Genomic DNA, 24,015 nt, shown 5'->3' with positions numbered 1-24,015 from the left:
TAGGTGTCATTTTTACTTTATTTAAGGAAAAACTGGGGTGGGGGAAACAGTAATTTTATAATACACAAAAGACGAATTAGACAATTCTGCAAAAAAGGCTGTTTTGTTGCCACCAGTCTGCTTTGCAGCTCTACAATTAGTAATTTTACTGTAATTTTGTCATTTGTATTATTGTTTAAGCATCTTTATAGTTGGCGGAGTTTGGGGTTATAAAAAAATCACAAAAAATGTGTACTGCTACTACTATGAAAACCTAAACCCCACAAAATCACTTTGAAATAAATCATAAATATGTGATGCACATTAGTATAACAAAACAATTTTTGTAAACATTTTCTTCAACGTAACATGTGCATACAATAAAAATAAAGTCACTGCATACAGTTAGAATTACTTTGACTTAAGATACAGAAAATTATTACTTAAAACTTAGAACTAAAACTAGGAGTATTTTTTAATGCTTACCAAAAGCAATGTTTGTAAAAATGGATTTCAACATTTTTATATATGTAGTGGTTTCATAATACTGATTTGACTTGTAAAATTAGCCACCTTGGCACTTATGTGGGACTTGGGGTAGCAAGTCATTTTCCTGTCCCCTTTTCTGTTGTACAAAACTTCACCAGCATATTGAACTAGGGAATTTCTCCCTTTCAGAATATTCATACATTTATGAACAGTAGTCTTTTTAAAATATATATAACAAGGTGGCATGAGAGACAATGACAAAGATTAAATCAGTTTTAAACACGCCATGCCATTCTAATGTCTGCCATGGGCATCCAGCAATCCACTTCAGTAAACTATGTTATGGTGCCAATTTAAGACACGCTTATATCTTGTGTGTCTAAATTGGTCTTCTGAGTCCCATTCATTTACTGCTTATCAAAGCAGAATTGCTCTTTTGGCTGTTTGCTAACAGGTACAAAAAGATCATTCCCTAATCCCCAACCCTCTTGGCCCTGACTTTCAGTGCTAGCCAAAAGTCAAAGAGTTTTTTAAAAAAAGAGAAAGATAGAATTTAAAAAGTTTTCTGCCAACCATTACAAGGTGTCCTTTTGCATGTGTTTTACACTAGTTACCTTAAAAAGCAAACTGTTCCTGCTCTCCCAAAGGAAAATCTTTACAGGAAAGACAAAAAATGTTGGTCAAGAACAGCAGCGGCCTGTCTGATGCCAAAAGATGACCTGTTAAGCAGCAGGCTCACTGAACTGGCACAGTCCAACGCAAAGCAAGTCATGAGACTCTCAGAAGAACTATCGAAGCACCTCGACTAAAGAGTCATACTGAAATCCCTGCCATGCCATGAAAAAGGTAACCACAGCAAAAGACAAAGCCCATGAAACACTGGAATCCAGTTCACTGACTGATCAGTGAGCTTAAGGCAGTTGTCAACTAAAGTACCCTATCCAAAGAGAGTTAAAAAAAAAGCTTTAAAAAAGAACCAGAATGAATTCGGAATCATGACACTGTGCATCATTACGTCACCAACAGATCAGTTACAAACTCAAAGTTTCTCCAGTAATGAACACATGTAGTCTTTTAAACAAATTATTAGTCTTGAGACATTTATTACAAAGGCCAAAAAGTTACTCATAAAACAAAATTGATTTTTTTCCCTTTAAAAAGGCAGGGCGGAAGGAGGGGGGGAAGAGCGTCAAGAGTTCAGAGTTTACAATGAAACACAAGTCTCTGCTGTTGTCTTTTTAAAGGAGTAAGCGGTATTCACTACATTCTTAAAATAGTTTTAGTGCATTGCATTCTTATAAAAAGGAAAACATCACCTCTTCAAAAAGTTTCCTACCATGTTTAACCTGTTATAGAATTTGCCCAGTTATTTTTACTCGGTGTTACTAAAGCCTCGTGTGTTAAAAGTAAAACCTTCTTAAATTGTAGGCTAAATTCCTCACATTTCTATCCTTGATTAAACTGATTTAAAAAGTGGACTACTGAAGCCATTCACACGGCCACAAGTGTCTGTCTCTACCTTCTCAATTGACCGTTGGCCTCTCCCACTAAAGCTTGAGAGAAAAGGAACAGCCAGACCGTTCACATGTTAGTTTTGGTACAACGATTAACTGCACGTTAGTACTTTATTTACCTGTTGCTGTTTTTTTAAAGAAAAGAAATAAAGTATAACCCTAAACCACCTCTGAATTATATGCATTAGAAACAATGAGGTAGGCACACAAAAAATAAAAACAAAAATTCACGTCTGGACTTTTCTTCCCGAAATGCTGCATGAGCAGACTGGTAGTGAAAGTTGTCACACATTTTATGTTAGGTTTAAACAAAAATTAAACCTTTCACTGAGACAGCGCTAACACTGACATCACCAAGTTCTGGCCAAATGAAAAATAAGTACAGAAAAATGAACAATTCTATTTATTTATTTTAAAAACACCCATCCTCGTGTGGTATTTAGGCAAAACTTGGTATGCAGAAGAAAAAAAAAGACTAAACTCTTGGCCTGGCCAACATAAAAAAAAAGGGGGGGCGGGAAATCACCCTACCTCCCCTAAAACCACTGTGCCTTTTCACATTATAAATATTTTAAAACCTGCACCTTCCTTTGTCCACATATTGTCACATTACAAAAGAAAAAGAAAGAAATGTCAATTAAATACATTGTTAATATTACTATATTAAATCTGCCCTCTGCATCAGCAACACCGGCTTCTGCCTACATCACTTCCAGCCACCTTCTCATGCCTGCCCTCCTTTCAAAAACATGTTTTTATCAGTCTCTTCCTTTTTTCCCTAGGAATTCTGGAGCTGGGGAAGGAGGGAGGGAGGGGGGAGGAGACCTGATTCTTTCTCTAGTGGGATCCCAAATCTGATAGCACCTGATGGCAATATCTTTACAGCACCAGCCGCATATTACGGCCTCAGTTTTAAAACAAAAAGAACCCAAACACCAGTGATGCCTGGACATGCATTTGCATGTGGCACTGCATCATGGCAGGTCTGTACTCCAGTTGCAAATGATTCCAAGTTATGAAGACTCCGGATGTCAGCAATCCCTTGCCAGAAAGGCATTAACTTCTACCAGCTCAGAAGAGAAGTCCTCCCTAAGGTCATGAAATAAACTTGACTGCTTCCCCCAGACCGTACAGAGGCAAAGAAAACCTGTGAAGCAAGAGAAAGAGAGATAAATATTGATTTACCAATGAAACTGGCATGAAAAGACACTGGGCTCTATCAGAACTAGATCATTTGGAATTCATGCTCAAAGTCCATGTGCAAAGGTACGATACGATAAGGTTTATTGCCTGGGCTCAAAGTCTGTTACCATCTGACCCAAATATAATATAATTACAAACATCAACATTAAAACAAACTAAAATATTAAAAACAAGCTAACCAGAAGAGAAGAAATGGAGAGGAAAGACCAGTTTCTAAGAATCTGGAGAAGAATTTAAGCCCATTAAAAAAGTGAGAAATCTGGTTTTGGGCTCTGTATAGAGTGGACAGAATAAAATACAGTGCAATAGGTCCTCTGGAATTGAAGTTCCACAAATGCAAAGACATGAAGCTAGCAGTAATGTCCAGCTAGCAAAGTCACTGGCATAATTGGAAACCAAACTGAAGAAAAGGCTATTCTGAGGCTTTTGGTGGAGGCGGAAGAGATATTAACCAAGTAGAAGCCTGTAACATGGCATTTTTTAAAACAATTTGAACTACTGGCAGGAAATTGTTTTGTTGTGGCAGCATCACATCTAAACACCCAGGCACGAATACCAAAACCAACCATGGGGACACCCTGGGGGCCATTCGATATAGAATCATAGAGTTGTAAGAGGCTATACAGGCCATTTAGACCAACCCTTGATATGTATCATCCAGCCACTGCTTGAATATTGTCACTGAGGGGGAGCTCATCACCTCCTTAGGCAGTTGATTCCACTACTGAACAATTCTGTGGAAAAATTTTCCTGAAATCTAGTCGGTATCATTCTACACATCGTTTAAACCCATTACTGTGGGTCATATCCTCTGCTGCCAATAGGAGACGCATAGAAAGATGTTATTATAATAGGCCATTCAGGCAGCATCATTCTGCAACCTCATCTTATAACGTTGATTTGAAGTAAATGGGTGGCTTTGCTTTCTCCAAAATCTTACCAAGGCTACATGGGCCCTAATTGAGGGCAATCTGAGTTGTGCTTGCTTCAAAATTGCAGGACTAGAGCTATCATTATCCTTTTAAAAAGATTTGAGATAGATTCCAATTTGGAGATTGGGCAATCTTTTCAACCCAGAACCTTTACAACATATAGGAGCTGAGGGATAGCCTTACTTTGAAAAGCTCCTTTTGTGTAATAAAATTTCGGAATAGCACCTGTGATCTAAAACTGTAGCTCTATTGCCAAGTGAACTCTCCAAGATACAGTTTCACATTGATCTACAGGGATTCCATCCATAGTCCACTTACTTATGAGGCTTGTGGGAAAAGGCATGGCCCATTATCTTGGAAACGAATGAACTCGTTTCTGCTCTTTTGTCAATAAATAGCATGGGGCAACCCATGCATGCATCAGAGACTTTTCTCCTGAACAGCAAGGCTGCTGAATTGGGTGGACAATAATTTAGAGCTGGCTGAAATAAACATAAGGGAAGACCAAAAACGTACTCTTACCTTGTCATTACGTTCACACAGAAACTTGAGTCTTTGTGCCCTTTTGTGCATAAATACACCATCGAGATGTCCTGTTTCCACTGAACGTATCTCAATAGCCTTTTCTCCCCAGCCCATAATCTGATTTGATCGAATATACGCTTTGCAACCAAACAAACAGAGAGACGATATTAATAGTTGTCTTAATTAACGTCAATATAAAGCAATCATTTTGTATATACCATCTTTATATGCAGACTGTTAGAAGTCAGTATTTCACACAAAGCTATAGCTATAGATACAATATAGTCTTTTAGATCCTGCATACACTGGAAGATGGAAGACAAAATGCTTTTTATAAATGTGCCAAAATTATAGAAATGAATCTTGAGGGCAAAAAGCGTACATTAAAAAGCTCCGTATGGGAAATAACACTCCATCACCATTCAGGTGGCAAAATATTGTGCAATTTTAATTAAGGTCAGACAATGTAGTATAATTTCTACCATATAGTTTTTAGTTGTCAGTTGATCTGTTTTATTAATTATTTATTTGTTACTGTAAGTTTTTTTTTTTAAGTTTCTTGTTATGGCTGGCAAACACTATAATAAGATTTTCTTTGCTTTGCTTTTTATAGCCAGGCTTTTGGCTGACTGAAAGCTACTTCCTTTACCAAATGTTAAAACTCTGGTAACAATTCCAGTTCTCTTGGCATATATACTAAAGACAGCACAGAGAGAAGAAATCATTAATTACACCAATACTATTTAAAACACCTATTTGGATGAGTGCAAACAGCTTGAAATTTATTCACTGTAAACAAAGCTAAAAATAGACATCTCCCCGCCCCAATCAATCACACTTTTCATATGCATTCAATTAACAAATTTTGGCACTCTGAAATATTACTATAATTCTTATGGCTACAATTCTATATCCAATCTGTCACATTTTATCCATAACTTAATTTTTTAAATAATAAAAGTATAAACACTGTATTTCCATACAAGATATTAATTCCCTAAAAGTGAAGGCAGCAGAAAAAAACACTGTATCCAAAAGACACATGCAAAATTATTGAGGCTCTGAGGATTGTAGAACTATGATCAAAAGGACATAATTTGTAACAAAACATCATATTATTTCAAGGAAAGTGATTGATTCTATGTAAATAAGGACAGTCGCACCTCACCCCTTCCTTTCTGCTGGCTGGGGAAAGCCACAGCCAGCAGAAAGGAAGGAGTGAAGTGCTCCCTGAAAGGCACTTCATCCCCTCCTGTCTGCTGACCGCAGCTTTCCCCAACCAGCAGAAAGGAAGTGCCCCCTCCAAGATATTAAAACCCTTCTGATCCAAACTGGATGGTTTAAATGGCTTAGAACCATTTAAATGGCTTAGAACCATTTAAATGGCTTAAAACCATTTAAACCTAACAGCTGAATGGTTCCGCTGTGGTTCAGCTGTTGTTGTTGTTATTTATGTGAAGAGCAGAAAGTTGGAGTTGAAATGGCTCAGAGCTCAAGGGGCTCCATTGTCCTGTGTTGTAATAACTTGTAATTCATCAGTCTCTCGTTTTAGTCTGTTTCTGATATTGCTTTGCAATACAATAGTGACTTTGAGATCCCCCATTGAGTGCCCTGGGAGGTTGAAATGTTCTCCTACAGGTTTCTTAGTTTTGTGATTCCTGATATCAGATTTGTCCATTTATCATTTGGCATACAGTCTGGCCTGTTTGTCCTATGTAGAGAATAGAAGGACATTGTATATGGCATTAAATGTCAACAATGTTAGAAGAGGAGCAAGTGAATTAGCCTGAGATGGGGTAGTTGATTTTGTTAATCTGAAGAAGTGTGCATGGCACGCAAAAACGTATACCTTGAACAAAAGTTGGTGCCGCTGGACTCAATCTTTGTTCTGCAGCTTCAGACCAACATGGCTACCCACCCAAATCTATCTTCATGGGATTTAACTGATTCTATTACACATAGTGGGTCACATCACTCCCTTGCTTCAAATAAGATCATTCTAGTTTAGCCACCACTTACTATATGGCCTTAATCAAAGATTACATGAAGTGTTTTTGTAGGTGGAAAGATTTTCACCTGCAGAGATGATATTACCTACCCCTTCCCACTGGTGCCAAAGCTGTGGAAGAGGGGAGGCAAGAACATTTTGCTTTACAGGCAGAAATATTCCCATCCAAAAATACAATTCAGTGGATTCAACCTAACCTTGCCACATCTAACCTGGACCACTGACAATACAGTAATATTTGCATACGGATAATAACTTTTGAGATCATGTTAATATATGAGAAGCATTTGAGGACTTGAAAAACACAATATATAAATACACTAAGTGCTGTTTTACAGTAATGACTACCAGATTCTGGAAACAAGCAAAACCATTAATTGTTTTTCTCAGTTTGTACTATGTTACATGCAGGTGACCAGAGACTTCACTATTGGACGGACAAGCTTAAACCCCTCTGTCTATTTCCACTTTACTAATAAAGCAATTAGTGAACTTTATAGTTATACATACCCACTGATGTAGGCATCTCTCCCCATTGCAGAACCACGTCTTTGGTGATCCTTCCATATGTATTAACATATACTCCTTCATCCTCATAGCAAACTAGCAGCTCCATTCCATCGGTGTTTGGCAGAATAATGATTGCATGGGGTTGGATACTACTCTGGATCTGTGAATACATATACACACCCATGAACTCGGAGCAGATGTCTGAAGTAGGGTTGGGCGCTTTGGCACCCAAAGCGGCCGTTTGCTCCCGACGCAGCCAAAGCCACGCTGTGGGGGTGTGTGTGGGTGTCGGCATGCTGGCGGGCGCACGCAAGCATGCTCGAAGCTCTCCACCTGTGTGTGTGCGCCCGCTGGTGCGCCGACGCCCGCACCTCCCCCCCCCCACAGCGCAGCGTTGGCTGCGTTGGGAGCAAATGGCCGCTTCGGTGCCCAACCCTAGTCTGAAGGCTTTCTTAGCCAATTATTACATTACTGTGGTATTTGCAAATGCAGCTGTCCTTTATAATCTGTCTGAGCCTTAAGAAAAAAGTAAGGCGAATAATTTAATAAGTGTAAACTTTAAATGCTTACATGTGTTGGGAGGTAAATATCATACACAGATCCTGAGTCTACATCCACTGCGTGGAATCCAGCACACGAGCCGTAGATCACCTTCAGTCGCTGGCCTTCTTCTACAGTAAGATCCACTAATAATGGCTTATGTCCCAGTTCTCCAAATGACTGTAAACACCAACAAACAACATAGGAATATACTTAGCAGTTGAGATGGAGAGAGGTCTCATTAATGCTGTCATTCTGACATATATTTCTGTACTCTGGCTATTCCATTAGGGTAATTTTTTTAAAAATGTATCAGATGCTAGGATCTAGAAGGAAGCTCCAATGTATCCTGGGTTCCACTGCTGGATATTAACAACTCAGCAATCTTTCTTTTTTAAAAATGTGATTATTTTCCCTTGCTATTCAGGAAGTCTAAAATTTTGCATGCAAGCTTTAATTGATGTAACATTTCCTGTAAAATTTAACAATGAATCACTATAATCTAAAACAGCTGCTTATCAATAACACCTGTCCACTTAAGAGACACAGTTGGAGAAACTGGATAAATATTCTGTTTGTCTAAAAGATCTCTGTGTGTTTGTGGTGGAGGTAATTCTTCTCCACCACAGGAGCACCCCAACTCTCTCTTTGTGCTACTTCTGGGGGTCCCCTGTCCTGAAGGCTGTAGCAGAACAGGAAAGCCATTCTTCCAGGCACAGGATGACTTCTATGCAAGGAAGTTTTAGATAGGAATTCATTGGGTTGAATTGGGTTCAGGTGTTAAACTTACTTAGCAGTCTAGGAAAGCTGTACTATTGCTAACTGATGTTTAAAACAGTCACTGGGCTGCAGTGTCACAGACAAAAAGGGGAGAACCTGGAGCAGTAGACTATAAGGCCCAGGGAACAGTTTGTCTTTGGTGTTTTGCCTCTTCCCTAGTATTAAAAAATAAACTAGAGAGCACAAGCAGGCCACCTGTGGAAAAATCCAGCTCGAGGAATGATTTGATGATTATCCTCTGGTTTCTGGTATTCTAAAATGTTGGCATCGTATATTTAAATTCTCACTATGACAAAATGTTAACATGAAAATTAATGCCTGGAAAAGGTCATAGGAAAGAGCTACCTTTATGGGACAATGGGAGATTGGGAGAAAGCTGTATTTGTATCGGGGCAGCAGCTTAGGGGTGTGCACATTTAACTCTGCAGTATTTTCACAATCTCAGTCTTTTTTCTAATGACCATGGCTGATATTTGCCTACACGGGTAACCTGAAGGCAACAAAATGTTCTCTCAAGTACAGCAAATAGCAGCCTTGGTGGATGGAAGAACCAGAGGTAACAGGAGCAGGATTCCTTTTTAGGGATCTCCATTTTGACCCCTAAATACCTTTGTGACCAGGCACTGCCTTTGTAAAATCTTCTCTTAGAGACATCCTTACCTTAAATGCCATGAATTTGTGGTATGGCTTTGGTGCCCAGGCATAGACTTCCACAGAACACTTCAAAGCAATTACCAAGAACTTGATTCTTTCATATTTTACTGAAAGTTTTAAAAAGACACTATGTATGAATTTTATATTCTGAGATGCATTAAAAATTACAATGGGGGAAAGATCTTAATTGAACCTGCTCTGAAACTACGAGAATAAAATAATCACTACGGAATTTTTTAAAAGTCACATACAATTCAATAACAGAATTAACCATGGCATCTCTTCTAACTATGAACTAGTATTCTCAGAAAAATGAACTTCGGCAATAGCTTCATCTTTCAATAAGATATTTCATTTATTTCACAGAGAGATCATATTTCATATAAACAAGTTTTAATTCCCTGAGGCTGAATATTTTCCACACTTATATCAATTCTTACACCAGCAACGTCCACCCAAAAGTTTCTTAGATAATTGGACTTTCTCTTTGTTTATGAAAACTATACAATTAAAGTAATGGTAAAATATCTAGCCATGTTAAAAACTAATATACATTTTGGAACCAACATTTTCCCTTTTCTCACATAAAAAAAGTTTCTTCTAAGGCATTGCAATTCATATACGGATCACTGAAAAAGTATATATTTTTCTCTTCAAAACTTGTTTTCTTCACATGTAACAGCTCTTTGAAACAGGATTTCTTAGATTAACATCAAAGATGTAATCTTTATATATTAAGTCCAGGGACATGAAGTGACCGACCCTTTACTCACTAACTCATAAAACAAATCTGTAGGGTACATCAATATCATTAACATATTACAGATGGGACTGAGGGTGAGCAAGTATATCTAAGAGTAGCAGTCAAGATGCTTCATTTAAGGAACCTAACCCATTCCCAATATGTGTATTTTAATGTTTTTTTGCAAATTGCTGTTGCAAATGTCATAATTTCATTCTCAGAACAAGAGATTATCTTTCCTATTCTAAAGGATTTCTCTTGCATTACTAAACTGACTTCTGAGATAACTGTTATAATATTATTTAAAAAATCAGTCTAGCTAGGAATGATACTGAAAAATGTAACCCTATCTCTAAGTGGCTATTTAGTAATAATAAAAGTCAAAAAAATGAAAGAATTCAAAAACTTTCCTAGTACTCAAAATCACAATTTTGTTAAATCTAAAATTAGTCTAGAAGTTAAAGAGAATATTTTCATAGAATCAGAGAGTTGTAAGGTCCCTTCAGGGTCATCTTAGTCCAACTCCCTGCACCAAGCAGGAAAAGGAGCCAGCGACAGACACAACAATTGAGTTCCTGACAATGTTTATATGTTCCTCAGGACAAGAGGCTTGCACACATTTTATAAAGAAACAACAGAATTTAGTTCAGAGGGTTCCTCTGATCTAGTTAATCTCTGGCATGTTCAGAACTGTTGAAAAATAAGACACATAACAGCAACATACTTCATGCATGTAACTCTGCATTAGAACTAAATCTAAGAGCATGCTTGGAACACTGTACTTTTTCATTACATACTGTCTAAGTGATTTCACCGTTAGCATGAAACATTACCTACCAACTTTATAGTGCACACAGCCTTCCAAATCACCCACAGTTGTCCAACCTTGTTTCTTTTCTACTTCAGGGTCATTGTGAAGGATTTTGTTTCTTAACCAGGACAAGTAATAAACTCTCAATTTGTTTTTCTTGCCTAGAATCAAAATGGGCAGATTACCAAAAGAACTGAACACAATTGAGACAAAACTTTTATTTCACAAATTAGTGATGGTATCTCAAGTGTAAGTTGTAAGGGATGAATTTTATACTTACGTGAAGTTTTCATCAGCTTTCCCAGACCTCCTCAGCTTTCCTATACCTCTGAAATGTCACTGCAGATGAAGGGCTTTCCAGAAATGGAAGAAATTACTTGGTAGGAACAACTTTCCTTCCTTCTTGTATGAACAGCATGAGCACTTATTATGTTTGCACAAAGAAAGACAACTCTTGCCAAATTCTTGTTAACGTTTTCCTTTGTCACATGGCATCTTGTTCTGGAAGGTCTCTTGACCCTCAGGAGTAACATTTCAGACATACAGGAAGTTACTGATAAAAGATTAAGCTGATGAAAATTGCCTCAGTGATTCAGCCAGAAAAAAATCTTTTCTTTTGTACATTTGTCTTTGGCAAATTTAACCAGAGTATTGGGAAGCTTCCATTTGTCTTTTGAATTTCCCAATTATGATTGTGACCTAATTATATAAAGACTCGAATCTACCAGAAAAGTTCTAAAAGCCCCCCAATAATCTGTGTGTGTGTGTGGGGGGGGAGGACATACAGATGCTAGGGTGTGAAAGTTACTTATTTTATAGTAATGATGAGCCGGTCTCGGGAGTGGTCTTGGGAGTGGTGGGAAATAATAATAATAACAATAACAATAGTAGTAGTAGTAGTAGTAGTAGTAGTAGTAAGAAGTGTCTAGAATGCAAAATTATCTGAGAAATATTCATCACTGTTTTATACCACATTGGCTAACTTTTTGGCTAACTCAGGGTACAGCTGGAAGATACACTACCTAACTGAAAAAGTAAATCTGAGTTTGGGTAGTATGTATACAACAGAGCTCCCAAGAACTTTGTATTCCACAATGGAAGCATGATGCATTGTGAGTAAACAAATAAATAAAAATAAACACATTGTTCAGTATCCTAGCAGACGTCTACTACAGTTTTCATATTCATCATGGGTAAGAAGAAATGACAAATCTGCTGTGGAATACTATTTTTGGACCAACTCCTGTGTGTAGTTGTTTGTAAGCTTTTGCAACTTACACAGTATTTCCTCAGTTATAGTAAAGACAGTAAAACAGAACCTAGTGAGCTTGGGTTTTTCTTCAAAATCCAGGAAAAATACCCTAACTTTTGTGAACACAGTTGAGATCTAAAATCTTAGACTTAACCAAGATTACTTATAGGAGCACATGGAGTCAGTAGGGCTCACATACTATACAGAGCATCACATGAACTTGCATTTTGATTTAGTAGTTGTTCATTTGGCTTCACGCAATAACTTCAACTGCCTTTTGTTAGTGTTCAATCCTAAAAACACTTTCGTGGGAGTAAGCCTCATGGAATAAACTGGGTCTTTCTTCTGAGTAGACATGCTTAGGATTGCTCTCCTGATCAGTCAAAAGCCATACAAACGGCAGGGACAACCCTCACTGCAGGCACAGAATGTACAGAACTGGACCCCTCCATGAAATTCCTGTCCGGACTTCAAGACCACTACCAGCACTGACACTCCCACTGATTTTAACTGTATGACTCAAAGCTACATCTTTGCCACAGAAGCACTTATTCTGCAAAAGAAAAATGCCTTTACCAACTAGCGACAGTTTCCCACCAAGTGATTCACTTTCCTAACACATGATATATTCAGGGAAGCTCCCTACCAGTGGTAATGCTTCTCTATAAAGGATGCTAATTTTTATCCTTATGATCCTTATGTGAGAAAAGAAATCACATGTTTTTGCCCACACTAATATGGAAGGGTGTTCATTAGTAAAGTTATAAAGTAACGCTTATATAAATACCTTCAACCAATATGAAATTGGTCAGGGCTTTTAAAAACTAGAATCTGGACTTTGCCTTTAAAAGAAATTAGACACAGCATAGAGAAGAAACAATTCGAATCCAAATAAAATGAATAAAAACCCAGATAGATAGATAGATAGATAGACAGACAGACAGACAGACAGACAGACAGACAGACAGACGCTTATTCAGCTAAAAAGCTTCACCCTTTGGAATATTACTAAATGTTGCATAACAAAAAAAAATACTAGACCAGTTCCAGCTAAAGTTAAATATCTTTATGCTCAATTGAGTTCAGTGGAAGAGTTAAGTATATGCTTAAATTTTGCCTTTTAAAGTGACTAGTACATAAATTTGGCTGGATTGCAGATCTTGTTAGCAGTTTCACTATTCCTGCTACACAGATTTAACCTTCAATGTTCTAAGTAAAAACCATACATTAATTATTCTCTAGGTTAAATCAGCTAGATGTCCACAAAAGCAATTACTTTTAGCATGTAAAAGTTAACTTCCAAAGGAGTACTAAGAAATCATAAGAACTACAAAGACAGGAAGCCTTTCAAAATTACTGTGTCTTTTCCTAAGAGACTCCTTTGTTAATTATTTAAGGTATCCCTTGCTGAAAGACTATCCAACTAAAGGGTTAATATTACGTGCTTCAAAAGAGGAAACAATACGTACAGAGGAAACAACTGAACAGGGCAAGAAGTCCAGGACTTCTACTGACGCAATAAACAAATAAAAAGATAAAAAGCTTTAACCACAGATTTTCGCCATCTGACTTGCATAGCATCTTTTAAAACATACAGATCTTTTGTCCCAGTGTCATAACTTGAACCATCTTTATTCATTTATTTTCTTTCTCTGTCTCTCACAAACAATGCTCCTCGTCATGTGCTCACATGCTGGCCTATCTCCACATGAAGGGAATGAACTGAATCATAGCCCCCAAGCTATTAATTGCAGCACTTTAGAATCAAATATAGCATCTGTTTCCCATTATTTTATTTCAGATTTGTAAGTACTTTTAATTGGTACCACTTTGTATTTTAATACTGTGTTTAAAACATGCCCCCTAAGTAAAAAAAAAATTTAAAAATTAAATATTTCCTCACTCAGTAATGCCTGGTTGATTTTAAGAGATTTTAAGAGAAAGCCAGTCTGAGCAATTCTTAATTAAATCTAGTTGCTGTATGTATACACAAGAGAAAATTAGACTGTTTATATATGCTATAGTTAGAAACAGGTTGAATTTTACAAATCCTGCATTTAATATGCAGCAGAACCTCTAACTTCAATATGACAGAAGCAAGGATAGTGGAACTCAAGTTTCTGTGCCTTAATGATACTGTGAAATGTGTTATCATATAATCACATTCAAAGTATTATGCTATGAAGAATCTAATAACAATAAAGTTGCAGCTTTTCAAAACAACACAAAATATACAGATTATGTTAACAGAGACATAAACTCAGGACTAAACTTTTAAATTCGGACCAACATTTAAAAAAAAGCAATTGTTAATAAAATGCAAAAAGCCAATGTGGGTCAGTAACATACATAGCACCAGTCAGCCATTCATTAGTGTTACGGTGGCTTTTCTCAACTTTTTTACCCTTGAGAAACTCTTAATTTACAGGCTTCAGGAAACCCCAGAAGTGGTACGATCGTGAAGAATATGGTTGGGAATCAAAGCTGTGTATACAACCACCTGGGGCACCTACCCTTCCCACTCCCTCCAAGGCCCATTATTGGCCATTTTGGGAAGTGTGCGTGGGCTGACATTACTATATTGTCATATCATCCAATATATGTTTAATGAATTAAAAATACATTTAAAACGAATTAACTCCCGCCCATTCGGGAAACTCTTCCAGGGCCATCAAGAAACCCCAGGTTTTCACAAAACTATGGTTGGGAAAGCCAGGGTTAGGGAAATGAAGATTATGCCATTGGGGCACATGCTCCCTTTCCCACTCTCATAAAGATTTCCTGTCCCTTGGTATTACTGTCTGACCAACTCTAACCATAGTTGATACAGAAGCCTAGATGCTTTGAATTTCACTTTTTGAATCTAGGAATAGTTCTAGATTTAAAAGAGAAGTGCCTTTAGTTGTATTCATATAGATTAGATAATGCCAGGCCATGGTACTATTTAAAACCACCATCACTCATGTACAAAAACACATATCACTACAACAATTAAAAATAGAGCTAAAATACATAAATAGTCGTAAAAAAAACCCCAATTAGAACATTGGTAAGGAAGGGGGGATCACTGAGAAATGAAACAAAAAAGTCTCTACCCACTGGTAGAAGATGGCAGCAGAAGGTGACAGATGACTTTCCTTAGGGAAAAGTTCCAGAATTTTGGTGCCATGATAGAGAAGGCCACCCCTAGGAGGCTGCCTGTCTAATCTCAGAAGGTGATGGCACTCAAAGTAGGGCCTCCTAAGATGGCCATACTGATCAGGCAGATTCATTAAGGAGCAGGGAAGTACACTGGTCCTAAACCATATAGAGCTTTGAAGGTTAACAGCAGCACCTTGAATTTTGTCTGGAAGCAAATCAGGAGGCTGTGCAGATGGGCCAAAACTGGAGAGATATGGGCTATACAACCCATTCCAGCCAATATCCTGGCTGCAGCATTCTGCACTAACTGAAGTCTGCAAACAGTCTGCGAGGGTAGCTCCATGTAAAGTAGATTGCAGTAACCTGCATTCATCTTAAATAACAAAACAAATTTTAAAAATCTCTCATAGGGCACTACAGATTCTTTCCCACTAGGCAGGGAAACGTATTTGGAAATCATTTCCCTCTCACTTCAGCAGAAGTTGAAGGTAACGGTCCATTAAAGAGAATTTAAGGTGGAAGCCACAACCCATTCTTGAGTCTTTAAAATCTAGTTAGCAGACATAGACCGTTTATGCACTGGAGGTTTCATTCCAGGATGCAGGCTGGAGTTTCAGTCATGGCAGGTTGCCCCACCTCTTCCTGCACCCACACAGGGGAGCATTTGGCCCGGTGTACCTCATCCCCCCCCCCCCCGATTTGTACTCCTGCATGAGAGGTGGGGCAGTGAAGTTCCCAGTGCATAAATGGTCATTCTGAGTCACTTTCATATTATTACAAAGGGGAAAAATAAAGAAAGAAAGCACAACTGTTCCTGCCTGAGTAGCTGTCAAATAGACTTCTAGGCATAAATCCAAACACTGTACTAGTGACATAGGCAAGAACTGGAAAATGGGAAAGAGCTAGTGGCAGGCACAAATGTCTATGGAAAATGCTTTGCTATTCAAAGAGAGAAACTTTTTTTTTTCTTAAAAAATATATTTACCTGATATTGTCACCAAGACATTGAGACCTTCAAGTACATCCATTTGCTGGAACCGCCTTCGATTTATTAATGGATACACCTTCCCCTGGCCACTTCTGTCCAGCAGCATTAGGCCACTCTCCGTTCCCACTAACAAATTCACCCCTATGGCAAATAAAAGCAAACCACTACATAAGTTCTTGACTTGCCAGTTTTGGAGATAAATCCAGTTACCTGCCAAAGGCCTTTCAAAAATATACAGGTTGCTCTCAAAGGAAAACATTTGTGTGGAATTTATTATGCAAATATGTTAATTCACTAGGAGACAATGTATTCTGAACATTCTAAATCTGTTCCCAGTGTGGACTGAAAACCCCAGAGGATGAGTCCAGATATGGACAAAATACAGTTTTCTATTGATCTAGGTAGGCCCAAAAGCCGCAGAAAAGTTTCAAAGCAAAGGATGAATACCCCCCCACCCCCAAGTCTCATGGGTTCCCACTTGCAGGATGTATTCACTATCATTCCAGAAATTGTCTTAAAGTAGAGATCACTTCTTTGTGTATATTTGTTCATTAAGCAGCTATATCCTGCCTTTCCTCTTGGGTTCAGGGTGGCTTACAATAATAGTTAAAACATCCTAAACTAAAACTAAAGATAAAATAACACTCCCCAAATTCCTCCCCCTCCTTAAAAGATGCTGTGTTGGCAGTCTGCCATTTCTTCACTTGCACCATACTGACTGAAGTCTTATTCCAAGAAATGTAATAAGAAAAAATGATCTCTACACAGAAATGTGTATAAAGTGAAGGGATCACAGAGATTTACCTTCACAAAAACTTGTGAACATTCCACCTTTCCCTGGTGCACATACTGTATATACTGTATATACACACTTTACCTAAGAACTTCTGATATCCTGAAAGACTTTTCATAACTTTAGGCATTATCTGCAGCTCTTAACACAAATATGGTAAAAGTAAGAACAAACATTGAATTCCATACCCCATAAGGCAGCACATAAGATCTCAGAATTGAATCTCTTTTTATATTTGCGAATCTCTGGGGTGTCACTCTGTGGCCGTGTATTGGTAGGGTTCACATTAACAACAGATCCTTTTCTGGTAGGATCTTGCCTTATTGCCTCTGATCTCATTGCTTCACTAGAGAATCCTACTGTAAAGGAGGAGAGAGAAACATAGTGATATAAAATATTAAAGAATACATAACAGATTTCAAAAAAAATGCACAACCTTCCCCTTCATTTTCCTAAGAAACAAAAGGAAAGACTAAACAAACACCATAAGCTTTTCTAGACATTTTTAGCAGGTGGTTTAAACTACCATTCCTCTTATTCAGCTAATCTGCAGCCACACTACTTACCAACAGAAGTCACAGTTGTTCCGCTAGATGGAGAAATCTGTAGTAATCTGGGGTCTATAAAAGGTGTAAAGGAGGAGGAAGATTTGTGTTTCTGCAGTGTGTTACTAGCGGACTGAGTCTGCAATGTAAATACCAGAATAATTAATAATCTTTATGGACAGCAATTAGCTAACAAAAGTAATTCAAGTTGCTATTTGTCAGCACCACTTTTAAAAGTCTCCACATCCCTTTTAATCAAAAGCAGCTTTCAGATAAGTAAACATGCACATCATAAGCACCATTTCAGCAAACTGCTGCAAAAGCTTAGTTCAGCATCTATCTGTTCTATATAGAGGTTTACAACTGTTTTCAATGCTCAGAAGCAAGGATGTATCTATTCTGTTTTTGTAAATAAACACTTCCTCACTTCCGGCTACTTCTGGCATATTCTCTCTCTCTCCCTCTCTCTCTCTCTCTAAGTGTGTATATATAATTTCCCACTGTAACATCACAATTAGTGCTGTACCCTTCTAGACCTACTGACTTCAGCGGACGTAGAAACATGTAACTATTCTTAGGATGGAAATGTAAACGCCCTTTTTGGGGGGAGAGGGGGTTTGTTAAGCATGTTTTTGACTGAGCTGGAACATTTCAATGGAAAATAGGATCTCCACAACCAGCCTCATTTGAGCAATTTGGGATCCAGCACAAGTTGAACAACTGATGCAAGTTTTAAGTCGGGTTAATGTTAGAAAAACTGTGAACCTTGCACTTAAAAAAAAACAACAACTGAGTCTCTTGCCAGAAAGCTGCAGCAGGCTCTTCCACCATCATATGTCACAGCCATATATTAAACTTGTATCAAACAGGGGGTTCATCAAGGGAAACAGGTGTAAATAGTGACATGAGGTGATATTCAGGAACTGATGCATCTGGTAGTTTTAAAAAGCTATACATGAAAAATACGTGCAAAAGAAGAAAAACAAAACGATGATTAAAATGGAATGGAAAAAAAAAAGTCCCGTCAGACCAAGTGAGTTAAGGGCCTCTTTGTCAAAGCGGAATGGCACAGTTTAAAAATTCAGCGTGATGCTTAAAGTTGCTACAGACAAAAAAGGAAAAAGAGTTTGTGTTCAGTTTGTTTTAGGCATTTCTGTGACATTTTAAGTGCTTTCTCGGTTTCGTACTAAAATATTGTTCCTGAGGAATTTCTTTGCTCTTCTCAAAAATAAAAAAAACTACCTTTCCCTCATAAAACCTCTTAAAGTTGGACTTGAATCACATAGCTTGCATTTTAAAAGTTTCTCTACCACCAGATTCAATTGCTCTATAGATGCAGATCCTGCCTTTGTTCCTCTCCACCTCCCATTCCCTGGGTCAGGGGTAGTCAAACTACCCGTTCGCTGGCAGGGGCTCATGGGAATTGTAGTCCATGGACATCTGGACGGCCGCAGTTTGACTACCCCTGCCCTAGGTAGAGGGGCTACGCTGAAGAAGGAGGCAAGATCACCCCTCCTGCTTCAGTTAACAGAGCTTTGCTGATGGAAGAATGATTTTTGCCCTCTTCATCCCTCCCTACTATGGAACCCTTTCCAATTTGCCTGGCTGCTAGTCCATCTGCACCCTGGGATTAGAAAGGACTGCTGAAGAGAAAGAACAATTTGTGATTGTTGCAGCCATAGGATGTTGGATCCATACATATTTAGAACAAAAGCAGATTGGAGTCCTGCCATCCTCTGAATGATTCACAGTAATCTATAGCAACATCCTTATTGCCTTTCATTTCACGACCGTTCTTGAAAGTCTGCATGCCACATGCCTGCTATTTATGCACTCAATTCCATGCCTGCTGTTTATATAGTCCATGTAAACGTTTATGTAGTTCATTCCATTTCATATACAGTTTGAATGAGTTCACATAAAGAGATCCTAAACATGTTTGTTAAGGTGGCCAGATCTAACCTAAGTGTAAGTCAGCCCAGCCATGCATATTATACATTCGTACAGAATATTTCTATGCCATCTTTCCTGAGAACCTGATCAAGGTGACTCACAAAGCAAAAACGTGAAGCAGCAGAAAAGAAAAATTTATTTTAAAACCTTCAGTAAAATGATCAAAATGCAAAAAACTACTGATTTTATTAATACTAATAATTACATTAGGAGGAAGAAGAAGAGTTGGTTCTCATATGCTGCTTTTATCTACCGGAAGGAGTCTCAAACGGCTTACAGTCACCTTCCCTTTCCTCTCCCCACAACAGACACCCTGTGAGGTGGGTGAGGCTGAGAGAGCCCTGATATCACTGCTCAGTCAGAATAGCTTTATCAGGGCTGTGGCGAGCCCAGAGTCACCCAGCCAGCTACATGTGAGGGAGGAGCAGGGAATCAAACCCGGCTCCCCGGATTAGAAGTCAGTGCTCCTAACCACTACACCAACCACTACACCAAGTATTAATAAAGGTAAAGGTAAAGGTATCCCCTGTGCAAGCACCGAGTCATGTCTGACCCTTGGGGTGACGCCCTCCAGCGTTTTCATGGCAGACTCAATACGGGGTGGTTTGCCAGTGCCTTCCCCAGTCATGACCGTTTACCCCCCAGCAAGCAAGCTGGGTACTCATTTTACCGACCTCAGAAGGATGGAAGGCTGAGTCAACCTTGAGCCGGCTGCTGGGATTGAACTCCCAGCCTCATGGGCAAAGCTTTCAGACCACTGCCTTACCACTCTGCGCCACAAGAGGCTCCCTCCAAGTATTAATAGCACTGATTAATTAGTAACCTATTTTAGCATCCCTTTTCTAATGTGTAGTTGCTTGCATGAAGATGAAATACTTCTGTAACTGTACTCAAACCACCTCAAAGACAAGGATGAAGACCAAACTACCACTCCAAATGACTGAAGCCTGATGCTGAAACACATAGCACCATGTAATTTTGTTGTCTTTCCCCCCGTGCTACTGAAAATACTTTTATCAGTGGAATAGACTCTTCCTGGCTCTCCTCTTCCCTCTACAGCTCATTCTTAAAATGTTTCTCCTGGCAGCCTTTCCCAACTTTTTTACTGTTGAGAAATGCCTGGAACACTCTTCAGGCTTTGAGAAACCCCAGAAGTGGCATGATTGTGCAGGATACAGTTGGGAAGCATAGCTGTGGACACGCCCACCTGGGGCCCCTCCTCTTTCCACTCCCTCAAGGCCCATCATTGGCCATTTTGGGAGGGGGTCGACATGACCATATAAGGTCATATCACCTGATAAATGTTTAACAAATTTTATACATATATATAAAATTAATTATATATATATAATTAATTCTCCCACACATTCAGGAAACCTTTCTAGGGCTGTCAAGAAACCCCAGGGTTTCAAAAAAATCCTGGCTGCAAAAGCCTATTCCTGGGGGATAGGGACCCACAGGAATAGCATAAGCAGCAAATCAAGGGTCTGCAGCTGTAAGGGGGAATTATCAGCATAAAAATCTTTTAAACTACACCTATGACATGCTATGCTTTAAAACAAATTTCTCTGTCTTCTCACGATGGAATTCAAGGATGAAGACAGACATAATATGAAAACCATGTTCACAGCAAATGTAAATTAAAGCTGTGAGGGGAGCTCAGCTTCCTTCCAGGTTTTCAAGTGAAAATCTATGCATAGCACCAAGTTCAGCACCATTCCCTCTGCAGCTCGGCAATCCACTTTTCAAACTGATTTTAAAGTATCTCATGAACATTCAAGCATCTCATGAACATTCATGCAGTAATCCATACATTTGTTATAAAAGTGTTATTTTAAAATTATGCACTAAACCTGGGGTAGTCAACCTGTGGCCCTCCAGATGTTCATGGACTACAATTCCCATGAGCCCCTGCCAGCAAATGCTGGCAGGGGCTCATGGGAATTGTAGTCCACGAACATCTGGAGGACCACAGGTTGACTACCCCTGCACTAAACCATAAGATCAGGTTTACAATGACACCATGTGCCTGAACAAACAGCTATGTGCACACCTGTCTTCTGCTTGCAACTCAAAGAAGCACTGTTTGAAGGACTTATCTCTGGAGGGCAATATGTATATTGGTATTAACTATGGCAGAAATCCTGAGTGACCTATTATGTACATATTCTATTATGTACCTTTTTATCTGAGGGACAGTAAGAGGTTCCGCACAAGAAACAATTCCCAGGTTGAAACCTGTGCAACCCTTTTAAGGAACTGGAAACTATTCCAAATTAGGAAATAACACATAAATTTACAAAAATCCACATAGCATTCTTTTAACACTGCAGAACAGCTTCCAAAACTCCCACCCAAAACTGCAACCTAGTAATCCAGAAATCAAAGCTGTCTTAACAGATGTATTCCTCGCACCCACTATGAAATATCAAAAACAGTTTCTTGCTGCAAGGCCATAAAAAGCTTTCTAACAAAGTGCACCATTCCCCAAAGTGTTACGGTCCACTTGTTCAGTTTTATGCTAAACCAGAAGTATTTTCATTTTGAAAAAACCAAATTACCCTAACACGACCTTTCATAATATATACTGTCCCCAAAATAGAGCTTAAACACAGATTGGTATAGCAAGTTTATAAAAGCCATGCAATTAATGACTCACTGTAAAAAGCAAGAATAATCAACTGGCAAGTCTGGGGTGGGTAGGGGTAAAACTGCTCTAGAGTTAAGGGGTTTGGTACGTAAGAGCTGAAATGTGTTATTTTGGGGGGTGAGGGGTAGGTGACAGGAAGAAGAGCAGAAGGGACACTTGCTGAAGCTCCTCTGGAAACTAGCTATCAGGCAATACTGCTACAAACCCTACGAAAGCAGCCAGCTGTGGTGCAAGACATACCTCATTAGTAGTTAGCTTGTCCTGGGGTGTCTGTGGGGACATGGTGGGTGTCGGCTGGCTGGAGGATGGGGAGGAGGAGGTGGAGGAAGTGGAGGAGGAATGGCTTTGCTGTAAGAGATCTGGCAAGAGGTGAATGCGACCGGCAAAGCCATTGCTCTCATGATGGCTGGCACGCTTTGTGTCAACTGTACTCTGCAGAAAAAACAGGCACACTTGTCTTGCTCAAGTGCTGCGTAAAGGCCTATGTCCCTAACAAGCTGGTCTACTTTTTTAAAGTTTCAATCAATGCATTAATAATCCAAGCCTTGATGCCTGACTTAGAAGAAGGACACACTGGTGGAAGAGAATTCAACCACGTAAGAGTTCAGCTTACAATGCTGGAGTCTCTCACATGACGCTACTTTTTGATGCAGGCAGTTAAGCTGTCCTAGGCCAAATCCGCTCCATCACCTTGCAAGCTCCCTATGGCTCCTGCCTTTTATGTTCACACTTCTGGCTTTCAGACATGATCAGATAAAGTGCTTGAAATATCTGATGAATGTCCTAAACTCAGCTATTTGAACAAGAAGCACGACTTCTTATTGTCTAAGGCAGGGATAGTCAAACTGCGGCCCTCCAGATGTCCATGGACTACAATTCCCATGAGCCCCTGCCGGCATTTGTTGGCAGGGGCTCATGGGAACTGTAGTCCATGGACATCTGGAGGGCTGCAGTTTGACTACCCCTGGTCCACGGACTCAATTAGGATGGTAATGTTCAGCTACACAATTAAAGAGTGTAATTAGGGAAGTTCATACCCTATGCACAAAGAGGTCAACAAGTTTAAGACAAGGGAAACATTACCTTCTTAGTTCATTGCACAATATTTCAACACTAAAGGGGGGGGTGAACCAACAGAACTGATACTAAAGAAGGTTTACCTTCCTAAACTGCCTGGATAGACTTTTTGGGAAATATATGTAAACTTCTCTCTAGCCACATGAAGGTATAACTGATTAAAATAAACTAGGTAGGTTTATCTTCCGTCAGCTCAGCACTCCCCAGACTAGTTTTCTTTAACCTCCAGTGGATAGAATACACAAGAAATTATAACTCGAGATTACAACAGACCCTTCTTCCAAGTGCCCGATGCAGCAGACGTAACCATTTGTCCTTTAACCCTTAGTTTAGAGCAGATAAGATCAATTCTGCACAACAATGTAATGTGTTCTTGTGAGCACATCCAAACAGAGCAGGAACAATGCGTGAAGACTGTTAGCTTCTTTGTATGCTCCGAAATGTCTACTAATTCACAGGACAATTACCGTCTGTGTTTGTAACTCCTGTACCTGCTATTTATGCAGAAAAAGAGCATGGGCAAATGAAGGAATGAAGGAGCAAGGAGTACATTAGGGACTGAAAGAACGTGTTACCTGCCGGACGATTAAAGTGCCCTCCTTGGAAGGAGTCATGGCAGGTTCACTCTCCACATCATCATGCACAATCATGGTTTTCACTGATTCAGTTTCTCCATTGCTGAGGTTTAGAGTGGATCTGTTAAGAGACACGTTTTTTAAAAACAAAACATGCACTTGTCTGCCGTTTTTGTTTCCCTTTTGACTCTTTAGTGTCCACAAAAATATTAAAGTTAATTTCAGCCCATTATAATCAAATACAGAATATTTAAAAAAGAGGTGAAATCATTATTTTTTTTTAAAATCAGATAATAACAGTGAGCCTTTAGTGTTTTTTCACCCTTAAACAGCCGGTCAAATGAACAATGGTGG

General features: G+C 39.0%; 1 protein-coding gene across 7 annotated transcripts in view; it reads right to left on the bottom strand.

The window, feature by feature from the left end:
• MAP4K4 (mitogen-activated protein kinase kinase kinase kinase 4) overlaps window positions 1–24,015 on the bottom strand; it is a 181,608-nt gene continuing 157,593 nt past the window's right edge. For 4 of the 7 annotated variants that reach the window (XM_077343544.1, XM_077343545.1, XM_077343548.1 and 1 more), the window contains 11 exons: window positions 23,662–23,782; window positions 22,250–22,441; window positions 17,428–17,545; window positions 17,050–17,220; window positions 16,066–16,209; window positions 10,714–10,848; window positions 9,141–9,241; window positions 7,731–7,880; window positions 7,161–7,320; window positions 4,640–4,779; window positions 1–3,129 (listed from right to left, as the gene is read on the bottom strand). In XM_077343544.1, the coding sequence (XP_077199659.1) occupies window positions 3,046–3,129; window positions 4,640–4,779; window positions 7,161–7,320; window positions 7,731–7,880; window positions 9,141–9,241; window positions 10,714–10,848; window positions 16,066–16,209; window positions 17,050–17,220; window positions 17,428–17,545; window positions 22,250–22,441; window positions 23,662–23,782 (1,516 nt within the window). In that variant the 3' untranslated portion in view covers window positions 1–3,045. The remainder of the gene's footprint in view (window positions 3,130–4,639; window positions 4,780–7,160; window positions 7,321–7,730; window positions 7,881–9,140; window positions 9,242–10,713; window positions 10,849–16,065; window positions 16,210–17,049; window positions 17,221–17,427; window positions 17,546–22,249; window positions 22,442–23,661; window positions 23,783–24,015) is intronic. The other 3 variants (XM_077343546.1, XM_077343551.1, XM_077343550.1) reach the window with 1 other exon arrangement.

Source organism: Paroedura picta, chromosome 6, assembly GCF_049243985.1.
Source record: "Paroedura picta isolate Pp20150507F chromosome 6, Ppicta_v3.0, whole genome shotgun sequence".
NCBI classification, from domain to species: Eukaryota; Metazoa; Chordata; class Lepidosauria; order Squamata; family Gekkonidae; genus Paroedura; species Paroedura picta.
The sequence above is the reverse complement of the archived record's forward strand: the minus strand, read 5'-3'. Positions and strand labels throughout refer to the sequence as shown.